General features: G+C 56.2%; 1 protein-coding gene across 9 annotated transcripts in view; it reads left to right on the top strand.

Moving 5' to 3' along the window:
* CRTC1 (CREB regulated transcription coactivator 1) overlaps positions 1 to 16,722 on the top strand; it is a 66,493-nt gene that overhangs the window by 24,470 nt on the left and 25,301 nt on the right. For 4 of the 9 annotated variants that reach the window (XM_073220305.1, XM_037003783.2, XM_037003782.2 and 1 more), the window contains exons 2-5: positions 11,560 to 11,676; positions 12,842 to 12,889; positions 14,362 to 14,499; positions 15,504 to 15,565. In XM_073220305.1, coding sequence (XP_073076406.1) covers positions 11,560 to 11,676; positions 12,842 to 12,889; positions 14,362 to 14,499; positions 15,504 to 15,565 — 365 coding nt within the window. Of the gene's footprint in view, positions 1 to 10,654; positions 10,847 to 11,559; positions 11,677 to 12,841; positions 12,890 to 14,361; positions 14,500 to 15,503; positions 15,566 to 16,722 lie in introns of those variants that run through there. The other 5 variants (XM_037003784.2, XM_037003786.2, XM_037003781.2 and 2 more) reach the window with 3 other exon arrangements.

Below are 16,722 nucleotides of genomic sequence, written 5' to 3'. Positions count from 1 at the left end.
TCACACTTCTGTGCCTGTGAAGCTTGCACAGGGCAGGGGTGGGTGGGCAGACACTGGACCCTCCCTGCCTGCTATGCATACCCCACTACAGATCCAGTGGTGATGTGCTGTGGCCCCACCGTCTGTGTGGATGAGGGGGCCGGGGAACGTTGCACTGCAGAGGCCCCTGCTCACTGGATCCTGCACCAGCCCTGTGGGATGTGGCACCCAGATGCAGGCCACAGGCAAGCGTGTGCAGCCAGGGCTGAACTCTGTGTCTGGGGAGGCCTAACATCCTTGTTACACCACCTAGTGCAGCTGCCAGAGCCTTGGGGCAGGGTTGGTCGGGGTCGGGGACCAGAGCCCCAGGATCTTCCAGGGAGGCCTCTCCTGGAGAGGGACCATCTGCAGCTCCCAGTGGGCTGAGACCTCTGCTTGGTGAGTTCACTTGGTATCCCTGGCCCCCTGTCTCTGGCTAGATGTTTGCCACCCGTTATGCCTTCCTGGTCTGAGCTCTGGGGTTGCCCTCCCTGCCCTTCTGCAGTGACTGCCCATCAGAGCTGGCCTGGCCTTGTCCTTCGCCCCTCTCCTCCTGGCCCTCCACCTCTGCTCCTGCTGTTCCTTCTGCCCATTTAGCAGCCCATTCCTCCCCCTGGAGTATCGCCTTGAGAGTCCCGTCTTTGGCCCTCCCTAACTGTCCGTGCTCAGGGTGCCTGCCTGCCCCATGCTTTGGCTCTGAGTGGCCCTGCCACCCGTAGGGCTCCATGCACTCTGCTCTGCAGCAGCTGGTGTCCTGGGGCTGCTGCAGCAAAGTTCCATAAACTGGGACGGTTACAACAGCATCATCCCTCATAGATTTGAAAGCTAGAAGCGCAAGGTCAAGGTCCGGGCAGGGATGAATCCGTCCCAGGCTTCTGGGTTTGCTTCTGGTGGCTGCAGGCAACCCTTGGGGCTCCCTTGGCTTGTGTCTGCATCACCCCGATCTCTGCCTCTGTCTTCACATGGCCTTCTCCCCATGTGTCTCTATGTCTTCTTTTTAAAAGGACACCAGTCACAGAACTTAGGGACTTAGGATGACCTCATCCAAACAGCCTTAACTGATTACATCTGCAGAAGCACTGTGCTCAAACAGGGCTGCATTCTCAGGTTCTGGGTAGGCATGAATGAGGAGACGCCGGTCAGCTGGGCCGGGACCAAGCTGATTCACTGCAGGCTGTTTCTGATCCATTATGTGGTGGTGCAGCCCATGACCCTGGTGAGCAGAGGCATCGCAATACATTTGGGCAGCAGATTGTGGAAATGCCAGCCCTGACTTTCCGCCCATCAAGTCTCAGCCATCCAGCAGCCCCTAGGACGTGGGCACTGGCTTGGCACCCCATCTTGAGCTCTCCAAGGCCAGACCTAGAGTAGGCCACTCCCCACAGGATGTCCCACTGTGCACTGGGGGCTCCTGTTGGAGAGCCGTGGAGCCCCTGGGCTTTGCGTGGGCCTAGCTGGCTGTGGGTGTTCCCAGAGGGCGTGGTGTGTGGCCATCCTGGATGCCCCGATTCCAGTTAGAGCTGCCCATGGGTGCTTCCTGGGGGCAGGTGCTGGTCCCTCATGTATCCCACAGAGGCTGGGCAAGCAGGCCCCCAAGACCTGTGGACTGATTGTGCCCCTAAGTTTATATGTGGAAGCCCTAATGCCCCATGTGATTGTATTCGGAGATGGGGCTTACAAGGAGATGATTAAGGTAAAATGAGGTCATAAGGGCAGGTGCTGCCAGGGGAGGACGGGTGTCCTTATAAGAAGGGAAGGAAAGAGAGTTGTCCCAACACACACACACACACCCTGAGGAAAGGCCATGGTGAGTAGGACACAGAGAAGGCAAGCCTGCATACCAGCAAGAGGGAGAGACTGTGCCAGCCCCTGATCTCAGACTTCCATCCTCCAGAATTGTGAGGCATAAATGCCTGTTTTGTAAGCTGCCCAGTCTGTGATATGTTGTTCCAGCAGCCCGAGCTTATACAGAGGGTTATTTTGGAAGTGGACAGTCAGGGAGGGCTTCTTGAGGAGGTGATGTTTGAACTGAAACCCAAAAGATGTGAAGGAGCTCCATGGGAGGTTCCAGAAAAGGGTAAGGTAGGTGCAAGGGCTCGAGGCAGAAGGAGGGAAGGGCCTTGTGGGCTGCCCATGGGAAGCTGGGGTTTGCCTGAGGGAGATCCTGGATTGTAACTGAAGTCCCTTCCCCTCACCAGGTGGCCTCAGGGAGAGCCTGTCATCCCTCAGTGCCTGTTTCTCCACTTGTAAAATGGGGGCAAAGCAATGTTGTTCCCTTCTCGGGGCTGCCGTTAGGCCGTGGGTACCTGGCCGACTTGCAGGGCTGGGGTCTTATTCACAGGGAGAGAGGCCCCTACCAGCCAGCTGTACAGTGCTCAGACCCCAAGGGACTGTCCACACATCCCAGCCAGAAGGTTTGTGCTCAACTGCCGCCACCAACATGAGAAAACAACGTGCTCACAGGGACCCTCTGATTCAGCTGGGGCTGGAAATTTGGCAGCGGCAGCAGGACCTGATTAAAGGCATTCCGAGGCGCACTTGGTGTTTGTGTATCTGGTTCTGTATTTACACTTTGGGAACGAGCGAGGAGGCAGCTGGGGAGTGTCTCAGTCGGCCGGGGGGCCGGGGGCCGGGGTGACTCAGCCTGGAATCCATGCTCGGCCACACGCCTGTGACGCTTTCATTCATTCCTTGTTTCATTCATTATTCCCTCCTGCGCTTGGCAGCCTTTCAGTGAGAAACTCCAGTGTACCAGGCATGCTTCCATAGGGTCAGCCTGGTTCCCACTGTGGAGCCCTCCCTCGGTGCGGGGGCTGGTGATGAGGTGGAACGGGGGGCAGCACTAAAGTGAACAATAATTAACTCAGGATGTACCAGAGACTAAGAGCTAAATCTAGAAAACTCCTAGAAGGAAGCAAAGGTGTAAATCTTCCTCGCTTTGGATTAGACAGTGGATTTTTAGATGTGACACTATAAGCACAATCAACAACAATAAGTAGATTAATCAGATTCTGGTCAACATTAAAAAACCTTTGTGCATCAAAAGACTATCAAGAAAGGGAAAAGATAACCCACAGAATGGGAGAAAATGTTTGCAAGCCAAGCAGCTCATGAGGGATTCATGTCCAGAATATGTGAAGAAGACTTAAAACCAAGCAAGGGAGACAAATAACTCAATTTAAAAATGGACAATGGCACAAAAGTAGACTCGAAATGGATCAAAGACCTGAATGTAAGTCATGAAACTATAAAACTCTTAGAAGAAAACATAGGCAAAACTCTCTTGAATATAAACATGAACAACTTCTTCATGAACATATGTCCACAGGCAAGGGAAACAAAAGCAAAAATGAACAAGTGGGACTATATCAAGCTGAAAAGCTTCTGTACAGCAAAGGACACCACCAATAGAACAAAAGGCATCCTGCAGTATGGGAGAATATATTTATAAATGACATAGCCAATAAGGGGTTGACATCCAAATTATACAAAGAGCTCATGTACCTCAACAAACAAAAAGCAAATAAGCCAATTAAAAAGTGGGCAGAGGATCTGAACAGACACTTCTCCAAAGAAGAAATTTAGATGGCCAACAGGCACATGAAAAGATGCTCCACATCGCTAATCATCAGAGAAATGCAAATTAAAACCATAATGAGATACCACCTCATACCAGTTAGGATGGCCATCATCCAAAAGATAAACAACAACAAATGTTGGCGAGGATGTGGAGAAAGGGGAACCCTCCTACACTGCTGGTGGGAATGTAAACTAGTTCAACCATTGTGGAAAGCAGTATGGAGGTTCCTCAAAAAACTAAACATACAAATACCAATTGACTCAGGAATTTCACTCCTAGGAATTTACCCTAAGAATGCTGGATCCCAGTTTGAAAAAGACATATGCACACCTATGTTTATCGCAAAACTGTTTACAATAGCCAAGAAATGGAAGCAACCTAAGTGTCCATCAGTAGATGAATGGATAAAGAAGATGTGGTACATATACGCAATGGAATATTATTCAGCCATAAGAAGAAAACAAATCCTACCATTTGTAACAACATGGATGGAACTAGAGGGTATTATGCTCAGTGAAATAAGCCAGGCGGAGAAAGACAAGCACCAAATGATTTCACTCATCTGTGGAGTATAAGAACAAAGAAAAACTGAAGGAACAAAACAGCAGCAGACTCACAGAACCCAAGAATAGACTAACAATTGCCAAAGGGAAGGGGACTGAGGAGGGTGGGTGCGAAGGGAGGAAGGATAAGGGGAAAAAGGGGCATTACGATTACCACACATAATGTAGGGAGGTGCACAGGAAGGCAATATAGCACAGAGAAGACAAGTAGTGACTCTGTAGCATCTCACTACGCTGATGGACAGTGACTGTAATGGGGTGTGGGGGGGGGACTTGGTGATGGGGGGAATCTAGTAACCACGATATTGCTCATGTAATTGTATAATGATGATACCAAAAAATATATATATATTATTTTTAAAAATGGGCACAGGACTTGAATAGACATTTCTCTTGAGGTGATACACAAGTAGCCAAGAAGCGCATGGGACATTGTTCGGCATCAGGAGTCATCAGGGAAATGCAGAGCAAAGCCACGTCACACCCAGTGGGATCAGCCTGCTGCCATCAGAACAACAGACACCCACAAGTGTTGGTGAAGCTGTGGGGAAACTGGAAGCCTCATGCTGCTGGTGGGAATGTGCAAGGGTGTGGCCACTGGAAAACAGTCTGGAGTTCCTCTGAAAGGTAAATACAGAATCACTACATGACTCAGCCATCCCACTCCTGGGTGTACACCTAGAGATTTGAAAGCAGAGAATGAGGCAGATACTTGGGCACACGTGTTCACAGCGGCACTAGTCACAGCGACCAAAAAGTGGAAACCACCCCAACGTCCATCCACAGATGAGCAGTTGAACATGGTGTGGTCCACCCACACAGTGGAATATTACATAGCCACGAAAAGGAACGACACCCTGACATGCACTGCGGTGTGGATGAAGCTTGAAACCATCACACTGAGGGAGAGAAGCCAGACACAAAAGGCAACAGAAGACAGGATTCCATTTATATGGAACATCCAGACCTGGCACAGCTGTAGAGACGGAAAGTGGATCAGTGGTTGCCAGGGGGCTGGGGGAGCGTTAGGGGGTCTCCTTTTGGGCTCACGGGAATGTTCTGAAACTAGATAGAGGTGCATTTGTAGCACATTGTGGATGTTTTAGATGCCATTGAACTGTACACTAGAAAATGGGTTCTTTTTCTGTTAGGTAAATTTTACTTTGATAAAGATGAAAAGGAGTTTGCAAAGAGAGAAAAGCAATCTCAGCCATCCTGGCTAGGCACCTGTGCAGGGGGAGTTGTCTCCCCCAGGGCTCCATCCTCTCCACGGTGGGCAGGAGGCGGGAGAGACGGCGCTTCCCGTGGACAGGCCACATGAGTGCCTCCTCCTGTTCTCTTGGCAAGCACACAGCAGGGGCTGGGGCCTCCGGAGTTGGAGCCAGTGGCCTTGGCCCTCCTCTCCCTCGGTGTGTTTGGAGCTGTTCTCTGTGGCCTCCGTGAGATGTCCACAGATGCACACGTCACCCAACCTCAGCTGAGCGTTGCAGGAGATGCAGGGCTGTTCGGCTGGTGAGTGGAGCCCAGGAGGGGCCGTCTGCCTTACTTGAACTCACCACCTGGTACCTGAGCTGAGACTGGGGAGCATCTTGGGGCCAGGCCTTGGAAGGAATGCAGCCAGACAAGCTGAATAGTGCACACCTGTCAGGAAATGGTGGCCCTGGAAAACCTGCCAGTGGCTGCACATGACTAGAAACCAGATCTTACCAGGGGTTCTGGGGGGCTCCATCCACATACACCCATGGCTGCTGGAATGCTTAGGGAACCTGACAAAGCCCTGGTACCTCCCTCCCAGGGAATACCCCTGAAAGTGGCCCATTCAAGCCCCCTGCTGAGAACTCCACCTGGGGGATCCCTGAGGTCAGGACTGGGGCCAAGTTGTGTGAATCCCTTGGGGTCACAGCGAACACCTGCGTCCTGGAAGTGTGCACTTGAGATGCATTTATTTCCCACCTTCCTCTTTGGGAGACCCTGTGTCTCCCTTGGGCAGCTGTTTATTCTTCCTTGGGCTTCAGTTTCCCTAGGGGTGGGGGCAGGCAGGTGGTCTCATGTGGGTGCAGGAGACACAGGGTCCTGTCCTGGTTTCTTAGCATGTCTGGCAGTTGTTCCCAAACTCACATGTTCATCTGTCGTCCAGTTAGTTGCTCATTCCCCACGTGTGCCGAGTGACTCCATTGTGCCAGGTGGTTTTGGACAGTGGGCTGTGGAGGAGGTGATGCTGTTGGGTAAGGTGAGCAGTGTTGGGCTGGCCCAGTGGGAAGAGCCTCCTGGAGCCATGCAAAGGCCCTGAGTCAACAGCCTACTCAGCTGGTGGGGGGTGGAAGTCAGGGAGGGCAGAGGGCCAGACCATGCAGGCCTTTGTGGTGAGTGGGGAGACTGAGGTCTGCTCAGAGTGCATAGCACCCCCAAGCCCTCCACAGATCTGCCCCTGCTGTGGCTTTCCAGGTAGAGCTCAGCCTTCAGCATGTCTGCTCCTGTTAATCTCATTAGAAGGCTACCAGTTGCCATGGTGATGGCTGGCAGACCTGACTAAGACTAGGTTTGTCTAGAGAGAGGCCTGGGAGGGTCCGGCTGGTGGGGGTGTCGCTGCAACCTGTGCAGGGATCCCAGACAACTGGGGGATACCCTGGAGAAGTGGCTATGTCCATTATGCATACCTTCACAGGGCCATACTCCACCCAGCCCTGTGGATGGAGGGACGTGCCTAGCAGAGATGTGGGTACAGATGGGCTGGGGATGCGCTGTGCTGGGCAACCCCACCCCTGTGGGGTCCTATCAGCAAGGAGGCCGGGTGAGGCCAGCAAAGCCGCCAATTACACAGAGCTCTGCAGGGGAGTGGGTGTTAGTGGGGATGGGGAGAAGGATTTTGTGCAGGGGTAGGGGGTGGTCCAGGAACAGGCCGTGTTGAGTAGGGGTTGCTCTGCCCATATACCAGGGGCGTGGGGCTGAGGCAGGGCTCTTTCAGTAAGACTTGTACTGGGTTCCCCCTTGACAGAGCCAGCGTCGACTCATCATCCGATTGACGCTCTCTGGCCGTAAGATCCCACAGGAGCTGATGGGCTTCCATCCCTGACATGACATGGCCTTTAGCCACCTGCTCCTGTGCAGGTCTCACGGGTCAAGTTCCAGGAGTGGGGTCCATGCCCCGCTTGGCCACCTCCAAGCTGGGCACACCCACCACGCTGGGGTTTTCCCATCTGGAAAGCAGAATGTGCTGGGACCTCCCTAAAGGGCCTGTCTTGGGTTGAATTGTGTCTCCCCAGAAGATATATCCACATGCTCACCTCTGGAACCTGAGAATGTGACCTTATTTGGCAAGAAAGTCTTTGCCGACGTAATGAAGAGTCTGGAGCTGAGATCATTCTGGATGAAAGAGGGCCCTGCGTCCCGTGACTGGTATCATGTATTACAAGGGAAAGAAGGGGGGAAGATTTGAGACCCATACGTGGGGGGGAAGGCTGTGTGGAGACCGAGGCAGAGACTGGAGGGATGTGGCCACAAGTCAAGGGACGTCGGAGCAGCCAGAGGCTGGGAGAGGTGCGGGGAGAGGCCTCCCTCAGAGCCTCCAGGCAGAATCAAGCCTGCCCTCCCTTCAGTTCCAGAGTTCCAAAGTGCCTGTTGTAAGCCACCCAGTTTGGGGCAGTTTGTTCTGTTGGCCCCTGGGCTGTTGAATTGCTTCAGTGTGCTCACACTGGGCACAGGCTCTGAGTCTCAGGGACACTGGGGTGCCCCCTGTAATGTTGGGGTGGGGAGTTGGTGCCCCGTTGGCCTCTGCGCCACTGACCCCTAGGGCCTGGTGCTGCTTGGTTGGTTTAAACCTGAGAGCAAGAGGGTTTGAGAGGCATGGAGTGAGAATGATCTGGAAAGATCTGGGGCTGCAGCAGGCTCGTGGAGGGCAAGGCCAGACACATGGCAGCACTTAGAGGGGTCTGGCATGACCAGCAGGGTGTGAGTCTTGGGTGTCTGCTGTAGGTGGGGACCAGGATGGGGACAGGGGACAGAGTCGTGGAGTAGGGCATCTCAGATGTGGTTTAGACAAGCCAGGAGGCCTCCCCTGAATAGGATCTGGCCCAGCCAGTGGTGCTGCACTGCTGTTTTTCCCTTAGTCTCGACCTGGTGAGGTAAGAGGGCAGCTTTTGGGGAAGCTGGGTAAGGGGCGCTGAATAACTTCACTCCACTACTTCCTGTAAATCCCAAACCTCCACAGTAAAAACTTCATTAAAAGGAAACAAGCAACAAAGCCAGAAGCTGATGTAATAGTGGCCCGGGGGCTGCTCCTTGGGCAGGGTGTCAGGGAGGCCCCTCCAGGGTGGGCATGGGGGAGGGCGTCTGTGGCCCTGATGCGGGGGCAGGGCCAGGGTGGCTGGAGGGAGCCTGGGGAGAGCAGCGGGCAGCGAGGCCACAGGGCAAGTGTGGGTGATGGAGCCCCCACCCGCTCTCAGTGTGGCCCTCTGAATCAGGTGGGGTTCACGGCCCCAGTCAGGGAGCTCAGACTCAGACCCTGGGCCTTCTGTCCCCAGGACTGCCCACTTCCCTGTCCGTGCCACCTCCTGCCAACAGCTGTGAGGACAGGCCTGGCTCAGATGCTGGGTTTGCAGAGCTCTTGGTGAGGTTGGTGGGGTGGGGGAGTGCCATTGGGGGGGCCACCGAGTGAGGACCACTTGGTAGAGGGACTGTGACCTGGCAGCAGGAAGAGATGTGAGCTTTAGTGTTCAGCAGCTCAGCAGACCGCCTGGTGGCACCATTGTGACCCCCTCCCTGGGGACTGTCTGAGGCAGCAGGTCTGTGGGCAGAACCCTAAGCTGGCACCTTCTCACCCCAGGATCCTGCTCCCAGGGGTTCCTGGCTGGCCTGGAAGGGCATCAGCTCCTGCAAGTTAGGGATTCCCTAAGAACACCCTCACATCTGATACCAGCTGCAGAATCTGAGGGTTCGCAAGACCACCCTCAGTCAGGAGTTTACTGGGAGGACTCAGGACTCCTGAAACTGTCCTACTCAACGTTCCAGTTATTCCAGTGGGAGGACAGATTGCAGTCTGCCAAGGGAAGAGGTGCAGGGGGCGGTGTCCAGGGAATTCCACACAGGGATCTTCTGCTTGCTCCTCCCTGTGGAGTCATGTCAACAGCCCTTCTCCCAAGGCCAGTGTGTGACGACATGCATGGTGTACTGTCCACCATGGGTGCTCCCTGAGCTCGGTGTCCAGGACTTTCACTGGGGCTCACCTCATGCAGACACGTGTAGCTGCCTGCAGGTTTGACCTCCAACTCCAACTCCAGCCCCTGCAGAAGGCAAGCTGCTACCACGTGGCCCAAGACTCCCACTCCAAATCACACTGTTGGCGTAGATGACCCATTGTGACACAAGGCCCCAGGCAAAGACACCGGGCAGGATGTTCAGAGGCTTCCACCTCCCAGGAGCTGGAGACAAAGGCCAGACTTCTTGGGGCCAAGTTAATGCTTTCCTGTTCATTCCCATATGAAACCAGGGACCAGCTCGGGGTCCCCCAAAGGAAGAGCAGGGTCCCCACATGGCATCCAGTCCAGACCCAGAGGCCATGCCCCAAAGCCTGACAGTCCCATAGCGAAGTGTGTGTGGGTGGGGGGGTGGCAGTGAGAGGCCATCACCAGAGAGGAAGGCTCGAACAGAAGTGGGGCTGGTGTCGCAGCAGCCCAAGAACCACAAGCACCCTATGCACTGTCCCCAACACCAGGCTCCCTCTGGCTGGGAACGTAGCAGCTTTGCAGAGCGCTTGCTGGGCTGCTGGGGCTCCCACAGGCGAAGGGTCAGCCTGTGACCATGTGCATGTGGCATGAGCACTTCCTGTTTGTCATGCTGGCCCTTTGTGCCCATACTTGCCTGGATGACTCTAGGGAGGGGGAAACTGAGGCCCAGAAGGGAGCTGTGGCACAATGAGGCTAGGACGCAAGGAGGCATGGGGGGCCTTGGGTCTTCAGTGACCAGTGCCAGGGCAGGGGTAGGGTCCCGCTCTGCTTGGCCTCCCCTCCCCTAGCTGGAGGCCGGCCTGCTTCATCCCACATGGCTGTGGAAGGGACACAGTGGGGTGTTCAGAGTGAGTGTCCCTGGCCATTGGAGAGAGACCCTGGGCCAAGGCCCCACAGACACCCAAAAACCCCCCTTGAAGGAAGGAACAAGGTCAGTCTCCCTTCTGGCTCCACCGCAGCTCACAGGAAACAGCTGTTTACCTGGGTGAGGTGCTCAGCAGGGCCAGCGGCCAGTTCCTGAGCTTCACTTCTCCCTCCAGTGTCCGAGGCCCCCCAGGAAGCTGGGGCCCCGCGTGGGAGAGCGGGGCGGTGCGGGCAGCCAGCTCATGGAGCGCTGCCAGGAGCTGTTTGTGAGGGAACGTGAGCCGGCCTTGTTGTGTACACAGAGTCGCCCCTAGCAACCGCCCCAGCCAGGGCCAAAGTTGACTCCCCCCTTCCTCCGTGTGCCCGGCGCCAGCCCTCAGGCATTGGGCCCGCCTCCCACCGTGTGGTGATGGGCCTTGCAGACCTGTGGCCCCAAGGGGTGCCGCCTGGTCAGGGGCAACTGCCCTTGTTCCCAGCAGAGTGGAATCAGCTGCTTGTGGGAGAAAAGACTGGATCTGTTCTTGCTCCCAGGCAGCCATGGCTGGTCAGGGAGCCCGGGCTTCTGTTCCGAGGTCTGGCCCAGCAGGACAAGCCCTCATGTGAGTAATGGGTGGGCTGTTCAGGCGCACGGCCAACCCAGGGGAAGGTCCTCTACTGCGCCACCCCCGGCGAGGCTGGTGGGGTAGGCAGAAGGGGACTGGGGGCTTGGGCAGGACCCCTTGGAGCTCAGGCGGGGTCTGGCAGGCCGGCTTGCCTTGTATGCAGAGCAGGAGGGACCTTGCATTCTGCACTTTGAAAGCCAGCACTGTGCCTCTGAGCCGGCCCTCCAGTTCAGGCCATTGGAAAGATGATTTCTCCTGTGTCCAGGCATCAGTCTGCAGCCTCTGGCCCCCCGCCCCTGGAACCTGGGAATGCAGCCTTTGGCTGTGATATGAAATGGCTCCCCTGGGTAGGCGAGGGGCCTCCTCTGTGGGCTGCAGGCTCCAGGTCCATCCCATGCTCTAACTCATTCATGAACCGGCCCGTGGACCCGCCAGGTCAGCCAGCACGTCTCCTGCAGCTTTTGAAGGCAGACTCATTCAGGGCGCACTGCTCTGCCTGGCGGGGGCACCTCGGGTTTCTGATTCTGCTGTTTGGGTGGAGAGACACCCGGCTTCTTTGAGAATCAGAGTCATGGGGTCCCCTACCCTCTGTGACTCATGCCACTGACCCCACCGCTTGGTTCCTTCCTGGGCCGCTGAGGGTGGCACTGCTCAGGGTGTACCTGGGGGGTCCCTGGCCCCTGCTGCAGCTGACGACTTCTCTCTTGCAGCTCCAGCTCCAGAAGTCACAGTACCTGCAGCTGGGCCCAAGCCGTGGCCAGTACTACGGCGGGTCCCTGCCCAACGTGAACCAGATCGGGAGTGGCACCGTGGATCTGCCCTTCCAGGTGAGCCCCTGTCCCCCTACACTTGCTCCTGCCTGGGGTGCGTGGCACTGCAGGCCCCACCTCGGCCATAGAGCAAGCAAGTGTGCGTGATGGTTGCTGTGGACAGCTGGGGTCACCAGACAGTTGCCGCAGCCCTCCCTGTCCCCACCTACTCCTTTCCAGCCCCCAGGGTGGCGTGCCCAGGCCTCTCTGGGATACTGCCCGCCTGCCCCTGTCAGCAGACCCTGCAGCAAGGCCGTGGTCTGGCTGAGAGCATTTCGGCAGCCGCTACACCTGTTGGCCGGCTGTGCGGCATCGGGAACCGCTCGGGGCCTCTGGGGCTTGGCTCCTTCCCGCCTCACTAATCCACAAGCCCAGCAATCCTCAGAAGGAGGCCCCGCGGCCTGACCCCACTTGTCTGCAAACGTTTCTTGGCAGAGACCCACACAGTGTGGCTCCCGCAGGCCGCACAGCCGCCGTGCACATCCTTATCATAAATAACAAGAGATAAGGTCCACCTCTGGATGTAGGGCTGGCCTCTTACCCCAGCCTGTGCCCCAACCCGGTCTGTAGGTGGAAACTGGGGCATGGTGGGCCAGGGAGCTAGGCCGAGAGCTGGGGCCACCCCCAGCATGATGTCTGGGCTCTTTGGGGACAGGTCCTGCATAGCCACATACCCCATTGCTGGGACAGTGTTCTGGAAACAGCCACTTCTGTCCACATGTGACAGACCAGGTGGAGCCTGCCAGTCCCAAAGATGAGCTCAGTCCCCCACCTGCCCACCTGAGTCACTCCTCCCTTCTTATTCCTCCCGTGCTGCCCTGGAACGGGGCAGGGCACCAGCCAGGGTTCCCCAGGCTGGTATGGGGTCCACTCAGCTGAGCTCTGCAGCCCTTGGGCCCCTCAGACCATGTTCCTCTGCACTGGGGCCCACCACACTGATCCTGGGTTGTTCCAAAAGCCTGACCTCTCTGTCAAGGCCCTGGGGTCCAGGTTTTCTCCCTGCCTCTCCCCTTCCTGTTTCCCCCATGCCCTCCTCCTTCGATCAGTGTCTGCCCAGGCATCCCTGAGCGTGGCCCTGCTTGGGGCTGTCATAGAGATCCCTTGGGCCGAGGGTGCACGGGGGCCCACCGGGGGGCCAGGCGAGGCAGGAGTGTCTCAAAGTCTCGGTTCTTTGCATTTGCAGCCCAGCGGATTTCTGGGGGAGGCCCTGGCAGCGGCTCCTGTCTCTCTGGTAAATGAGCCCCTGGGCTGAGGCCTGGGTGACCCTGGCACGTGCGTGGGCGCTGGGTATCCCTGTGTGGCCACACCCATGGCCCAGTGGGAGGTATCCTGTCTGTCAAATGGAAACAGATTTGCTCTACACCCCAACCCCAGCCGCCGCCCCATCTTGGGAAGTGCGTGTGGTCGCATCAAGAGACCCCTGTCAGGGCCATTGGAGCATGCACACCAATGCTGCATGGCTCATTTCTGTGACAAACGCACCCACACATACACACATGTGGAAGGATCCTAGATGCAGCCTCATGAGCCAGGCCTGAGCTTTTCTCTGCCTCTGGCTCTGCTTCTGCTGCCTGTTTCCCCTCTGGTCTCCCAGGGATACTTGGGAGGAGATGAACAGCCCCTGCCCTCTGGTGTTCCTTCCTGGACCCCAGAGTTCCCACCCTCCCTTGGTCCCTGCAGTTTCCTAGGCTCAAGGACTTTTGGAGGCAAAAGTGCAGAGAGACTGAAGTCACCAGGGTCCTTGCTGGGTCAGAGAGGCAGGGGTCCCCGGATGCTGGCCTGAACACCGGCCTAGGCATTAGGATGGGTAGGGAAGAGCAGCAATTCCAGCCAGTGGAGGTCTTCCAGAAGGAAATTGCTTTTTGCCCAGCTGCCCAGAGAAGACAGACAAGCCCAGGGGCCAGGGGATGCAGTGCCCAGAGATAGCTAGGCCTGTCATAACCCAGTCAGATGGCAGGAGCCCTGGCTGGCAGGGCAGGCAGAGAGTGCAGGCTCCTGGGGTTTGGAAGGCCTGGCCGGGGGCCTCGTGCCAGCTCCAGGTGCTGGAAGGAAGCCCATCCAGCCAAGCCGTGGGCCAGAGCTCTGAACAGTGCCTGCACTTGGCTCCCAGTGGTGCTGAGATAAGGTGGGGGAGGGCATGTGGGGGCTGCATCCTAGGACCTGGGCTCAGCAAGGAGCCTCCAGGAAGCCAGCCCTTGGCCAGGTGGGCCTCTCGACGTCCTCAGCCGGAAGCCCCAGGGCTGTCTCTTGGCAGGCCCCTCCAGGGATGACGTAGGTGGGGGGAGGAGGCCGGCCAGGCCTGGAGAGAGAAGGCGGAGGCCTGTCTGCACCTGGTGAGGCTAGGGGGCGCTGGGGCTGTCTGTACCCTGGCACTCCAGCCGGCGCTGGGCCCTGAGCTTGTGCCACTCTGCCTGGCTCGTGCATGCTAGCCACACTGCACGTCTTTCGCCTGGCATCCAGGGTCCCCAGCTCACTCCCACCCCACAGTGCTCGGAGGCTGGGGTCTGGGTCCACAGGAGGAAGCGCGTTGGGGCCACAGAGTGGCAGCCAGGGGTATTTTGGGTGTGGGGGACTCTGAGGTCAGATCATGGGGACACAGGCAGGTTGGATCTCAGGCCGCAGCTGATAACTGCTGTTTGGGTTTCTCTTTTTCCCTGTCTCCTTTTCCCTTCCCTTACCTTGCTGGCCCCCGCCCCATCCCAGACACCCTTCCAGTCCTCGGGACTGGACACCAGCCGGACTACCCGGCACCATGGGCTGGTGGACAGAGTGTATCGGGAGCGCGGCCGGCTTGGCTCCCCGCACCGCCGGCCCCTGTCAGTGGACAAACACGGACGGCAGATATCCTTTCCCCAGAGGACTTGGGCTGGGGGGCCAGGCCATGCTGGTGAATGATGGAGCCTCTCACTGCCCACTCTGGGGATGGGATTGGGGCCACCCCAGCCTTCCAGGGTTCCTGGGCTGCACCAAGAGTCAGGGCATAGCCACAGGGCAAACTTGGAGGACTTCCTGGAAGAGGCTGTGTGGCAAGCTGAGGAACTCTTGGCTACGCAGGGGCTGAGGGAGCACAGGGAACACGGACGAAGAGGTGGCCACTGGAGCCTGCAGCCCACAGTGAGAGTCAGCGAAGGTGAGGCCAGACCAGATGATGTTGGACGCCTGATTGGGCAGGAGGACCCAGGAAGGCTGTGAGCAGGGTGCCTGCACACTGGGGCCATGTGGGGGGCAGCCCAACTGAGGCAGTGCGGCTGAGGGAATCTGAGCCAGGCCCAGACATCTCTGAGGGAGGCTCCATCTAAACACAGAACTTGCCTCTGCTTCTCCGCCAAGCAGAGAGACTGTCAGGAGTTCCCCGACTTGGCCGCCCCTTGGTGTTCGGCAAGCCAGCCCCTCCCCATCACAGTCTGAGCAGCCGCTCCTGGGACCCCCCAGCTTTTAAGAACAGAGAAGCCTGTTCTTTCCTGGTTCTCATTTCCGTGGCTGGAGGAGCCCAAGCAGCTGGGCCCCAGACGGAGCACTTGGGCCCCAGGAGCTGCCCTGTCAGCCCAGAATTAAGAGTCAAGACCCGGGTCAGCTGAACTAGACTCCCCGCTGCCCCCCATGGGCCCTGGTTTCACAGCCGAGGCCCCTCTTGGAAGGGGTGTAGCTCACACGTGCGCTTGTAGGGGGTGAGTGCTGAGTGCTAGGTGGACAGGGCCGCACCCCGGGGGCCGCTCACAGCCAAGCAGGAAAAGCCCCCGCCCTGTGGCCCCAGCTGTTTGCAGGCTCCCAGCAGCCTGGCCTCCAGGTTCCAGGGCTGGGGTGGGGCCTGAGCCGACAGTGCGGTCCCCTTAACTCACACTCAAGCGGACAGCTGCCCCTATGGTGCTGTGTACCTCTCGCCGCCCGCGGACACCAGCTGGAGAAGGTCAGTGACCCAGAGTCAGCCCTTAGCCCTCACGTTGGAAACAAAACCAAACTTTTGTCGTGATTATACTTTAAAATGACAAAACTAAGAAGTATCCAGAAGTTTCTGGAAGTCAGCTCTACCCTGTAACACTGAGGTTACAGCTTTGGGGTCATCCATGGTTTTTCACCCCCATTTATGACTTTTTTCTTTTCTTTTTAAAGCAGAGTTAAAATTATTTTGGATATTCAGTGTTGTAACTTGCTTTTCTTTATTTTAATGCTATTTATACATGCTTTCCCACATTGTCAGTTACTGAAAATGTGATTATAAAAGTATTACACATTTATTACTTAATTAGGAAAGTATGTAAACATACCTAGAAGAGGAAAAGAAAAAGGAAAAATGTCTTTAAAAAGATTTAAAACAATAATAATATAGTTAATATAAATACCTACAATAGTACAGGTGATGGTTGCACACCAGTGTGAATACACAGTTTCACAGAAGTGTACACTGAAGAATGGTTAAATGGTAAGTTTTATGTTATGTATATTGTACCACACATGTAAAACCACATTAACAAATGCCAAAAATAGGGAAGCTGTTAAAAATTACATATATATGTGATACAATACGTGATACATAATCCAATAACAGAATTGAGTTCCCACCAGCCCCGAACCATGTATCAGCCTTACTTCAGCTATCATGCACATTAATGGATATAAAATGCAGAAGGTTTGGATAAGGTGCTGTTATTCTCCCCATTGTAGACATAAGGAAACTGAGCACAGATTGGTCAGAGTACTTGCTCAGGGACACACAGCTGGTAGGGGGTGTGGATCCTGACCGCTCCTCACTGCTCAGCTTGTCCCAGGGTCATAGACTCAGCCTGCCCATTCCTTTGTAACCTGCTCTTTTTCTCCTTGACCTAAGTTTCCTCCACATCACTCTCAGTGGCTGGGACGTCCCTGGTGGGTGTATGAGGCTCTTAACTCTTGCCCCCAAATTGCCAGTCATGCTGGACCCACCCTTTGCACATCTGCCCAGCACCCTCTTGGGTACCTATGATTTCCTGCATAGCTGAGGGGCTGTCCTGGGGACCTTCCCTCTAGGCATCTGCAGCTGGGGGCAGATTGGGTCACCCTATTCCCAGAGCAGAAGGCAGAACTAGA

The sequence above is a fragment of the Manis javanica genome, chromosome 13 (assembly GCF_040802235.1).
Source record: "Manis javanica isolate MJ-LG chromosome 13, MJ_LKY, whole genome shotgun sequence".
NCBI lineage: Eukaryota > Metazoa > Chordata > Mammalia > Pholidota > Manidae > Manis > Manis javanica.
Note: the sequence above shows the minus strand (reverse complement) of the source record. Positions and strands in the feature narration are given on the sequence as shown.